General features: G+C 40.6%; 1 protein-coding gene across 1 annotated transcript; it reads left to right on the plus strand.

Annotated features, from left to right (window-relative positions):
* Nucleotides 1-1,556: 1,556 nt before the first annotated feature.
* On the plus strand, nt 1,557-2,583 carry LOC149200008 (uncharacterized). The gene is made up of 3 exons (XM_089400807.1): nt 1,557-1,791; nt 1,975-2,214; nt 2,492-2,583. Exons 1-3 carry the CDS (start codon nt 1,557-1,559, stop codon nt 2,581-2,583), a joined length of 567 nt encoding a protein of 188 aa, XP_089256933.1.
* The last annotated feature ends 1,098 nt before the right edge of the window (nt 2,584-3,681 follow it).

The raw sequence follows: 3,681 nt of genomic DNA on the forward strand, positions 1-3,681 counted from the left end.
AAAAGGGGCCAGCAATAGAAACCAATCGAGAAATCAGCTCAGATTAAAGCCACCTAATGAATCTAAATACAGTGAACAGTCGGGTAGAGCTGATAATGAGGGTTCAGCTAGGCCACCAGTACAGTGCTGGGGTTGTGGCGGGCCACATTATATTAAAAATTGCCCTCACCGAAAGGAAAGTGATCAGGTGTCCCAGGTTTATGAAGCCTCCACAGTGGGAGACGTGGCTCGGTCCATACCCAGAATAAATGCCGCCCTCGAGGATTGTCAAGCTGATTACGAGCCAACAATGATAGAATTTGAAGGTAAGATCTTTGATCGAATTGTTTCCATTTTAGTAGACCCAGGAGCTACCTTAAGCTACATTAGTCCCAAAGTTGTGGAAAATTGTAGTTTTCAAGCCATTAAGTTTAAGAATCCATGGTTAGTACAGCTTGCCACCGGGGCAAAAAGACGAGTAGTGGCTAAGGTCAGCAACTGCCCATTAAGGATAGCTAGTTAGAAAGTAATGATAGAAATGAATGTACTCCCTCTCGGTTAGTATGATGTGTTGATCGGGATGGATTGGCTGGAAAAGCGGTGATCTATAATAAACTGCAAGACAAAAAAAAATTATTATCGGGATGAACTGGGAAAAGAAAAGGAAATTCAAGGTATCCTGAAACCAGTGTAGATCCGGCCAATTACAGCCTCACAGCTAGCTAAAAGCATCAGGAAAAAATGTCAAATATATGCAGTACAAGTAGGATATGCTAAATCTGAAGATAAAATTGCTGCTATGGAAAGCATACCAGTAGTGCGAGATTTTACAGATGTATTTCCTGAAGAAGTACCAGGGCTGCCGCCCAAAAGAGATTTAGATTTCACCATAGAATTGGTACCCGGTGCAGCCCCAATGTCCCAGGCACCATACCAGATGAGTGTGCCGGAATTAATAGAATTAAAAATGCAGCTGCAAGATCTGTTAGACAAGAAGTATATCCATCCCAGCGTATCTCCTTAGGGAGCCCCTGTATTGTTTGTTAGAAAAAAGGACGGAACCCTCCGTATGTGCATAGATTATAGACAGCTGAATAAATTGCCAGTTAAAAACAAATATCCACTACCCCGCATTGATGAACTGTTTGATCAAGTGAAAGGGGCGACAATCTTCTCAAAGGTCGATTCGAGGTCTGGTTAGCATCAAATCAGAATTAAGGAGGAGGACATAGCCAAAACAACTTTTCGAACCCGTTACGGACATTACGAGTTTGTGGTACTACCTTTCGGGTTGACCAGTGCACCAGCGACATTTATGTGCCTGATGAATAGTGTATTTCATCAGTATCTAGACAAATTCGTGTTAATTTTTATTGATGATATACTTATATACTCTCAGAGTATTAAGGAATATCACCTCGCTTCGTAAGGAATATCATTGGCCATGCATAAAAAGAGATGTGGTAGAACATCTGGCGCGATGCTTAGAATGTCAATAGGTTAAGGCTGAACATCAACACCCTGTGGGTTTGCTACAGCCATTACCTTTACCAGAATGGAAGTGGGAGATTATCACCATGGACTTTATTACAGGGTTACCAAAGTCCAAGAGGAATAATGACTCTATTATGGTTGTAGTGGACAAACTCAGTAAGTCAGCTCACTTCATACCAGTTCAATCTATGTATCGTGCAGCACAAATTGCAAATGTTTTTATGCAGAACATATTTAAACTCCATGGGCTGCCAAAAACTATAGTATCTGATCGCGATGTTAAATTCACATCAGCTTTCTGGAAGACCTTGTTTGAAGGTCTGGGGACTCAATTGAATTTTAGCACCGCTTATCACCCGGAGTGACAGACAGACTGAGCGGGTGAATCAAGTGGTGGAGGATATACTGAGGTCATATGTGATGCAGCAACCCACTCGTTGGGAAGAGTATTTAAACCTTGTAGAATTTGCCTATAATAATGGATATCATGCATCCTTGCAGATGAGTCCATTCAAAGTACTTTACGGCTGAAAATGCGCACGCCATCCAGTTGGGGTGGACCAGAAGATAGACTCATGCTGGGTCCTGAAATGTTAACAGAGGTGGAAGCAATGGTTAAGAGAGTGAGGGCTAATTTGAAAATAGCTCAGGACAGAAAAAAAAAAATTGCAGATCGGAAAAGGACCTTTAGAGAGTACCAAGTGGGTGAACATGTATATGTCAGAATTTGGGCAAGGAGAAGTACTCTACAATGGAATGGTTGTGCCAAACTAGCACCTCGCTTTTGTGGGCCCTTCCAGATTTTAGCACGAGTGGGGCCGGTAGCTTATCAGTTAGGCCTACCTAGCCACATCTGAGTCCGTAATTCTTTCCACGTGTCCATTTTAAAGAAGTATGTTTATGACCCTAGACACATAATAAGCTGGCAGGATATTCAGGTAAGAAGATGTTGTAAGATAAACAAGAACCAGAGATGGATTGATAAGAAAACTGCTAATCTGAATATTATGTGTTTCAGGTGGAACCGGAAGGAGAGTTCCTGGTCAAGCCAGTGAACATACTAGATCGAAGAAGGGTCGAGCTGCGGAAAAGAGTCATCACCCAGGTTAAAGTGCAGTGGCAGCACTTTGGGCCAGATGAGGCCACCTGGGAAGATGAGCTGAGCATGAAAGAAGCCTATCCCGAATTGTTTCTAGATGGACAACAACATCGGGACGATGTTGAACTTCAGGGGGAGAGATGTAATTCCCCTAGTAAATCGATAATGTCTTAAGTAAGACAGTAGAATTTAACTGTTAACTAAGGTTCTGTTTGGTAATTAAAATAACTATGTTGCTACTGTTGTTAATTAATTATGATAATTAATTGTTGCTACTACTGTTTAATTAAGTATGTTGATTAATTATTGTTAGTAGCTATTGAGCTAGTTAGAAAGAGGAAACCTGTTACTCTTTGAAAAGAGGAAAAAAGAAAGCTATGTCTAGTAAAGATCAGATAGCATGTGTGTGGAAGGCGAAAGCTTCCTGAACTGCTACGTCTAGTAAGGACCAGATAGCGTGACTCTGGTGTGGCCAGAGAGTTGCAGACAGTAAGGATCTGCAAAAGTGCTTGGGGGTGGAAGATCGAGGAGGATCTTCCTAAGGTCGGGTGGTTGACAAGCGCAAATAAGAGGTTTGCCTCTGCTCAGGTATGGTCTACTAAGAAACCTAACAGTTAAAAGAATTTGTTTATAAACTGTGGAAATTAATTAAGGTTTATGACAGACTAGACTGTACATGGCATTGGAAGAGTTTCTGTAATTATGCAGACAATGGTAGAGGTGGAAAACGAAAAATACATTGATAACTTTAAGAACTAGTTTCTGCGCAACTGGCAGAGATTAAACTAGATTTTAATTTAAAAAAAAAAAGAGATTCCATGCTGGAACAAATTCCTGTAGCATAAGTGATAGTCAAACAGGAAAACCGAATACTGTGTATAATCATTTCAGCTTACATAATCGAATCGAAAACAATAAATATTGTACACAGAGATTCCAAGAATTACTGCTGAGGAAATAAGAACTGTTTAGATCAAAAACTGGAATAATGCATATACCTTAGACCCAACAACCAATTTCAAGTTCATAATATCATCATCTTAACAGTGTGTTTAAGAATGCATGAAAATGATAACGAAAATACTCCTGTGCTCGAGGAACAGAGGAGG

Source organism: Pinus tabuliformis, chromosome 2_1 (assembly GCF_031772625.1).
Source record: "Pinus tabuliformis cultivar Carrire ecotype Pingquan chromosome 2_1, CPIR1, whole genome shotgun sequence".
NCBI classification, from domain to species: Eukaryota; Viridiplantae; Streptophyta; class Pinopsida; order Pinales; family Pinaceae; genus Pinus; species Pinus tabuliformis.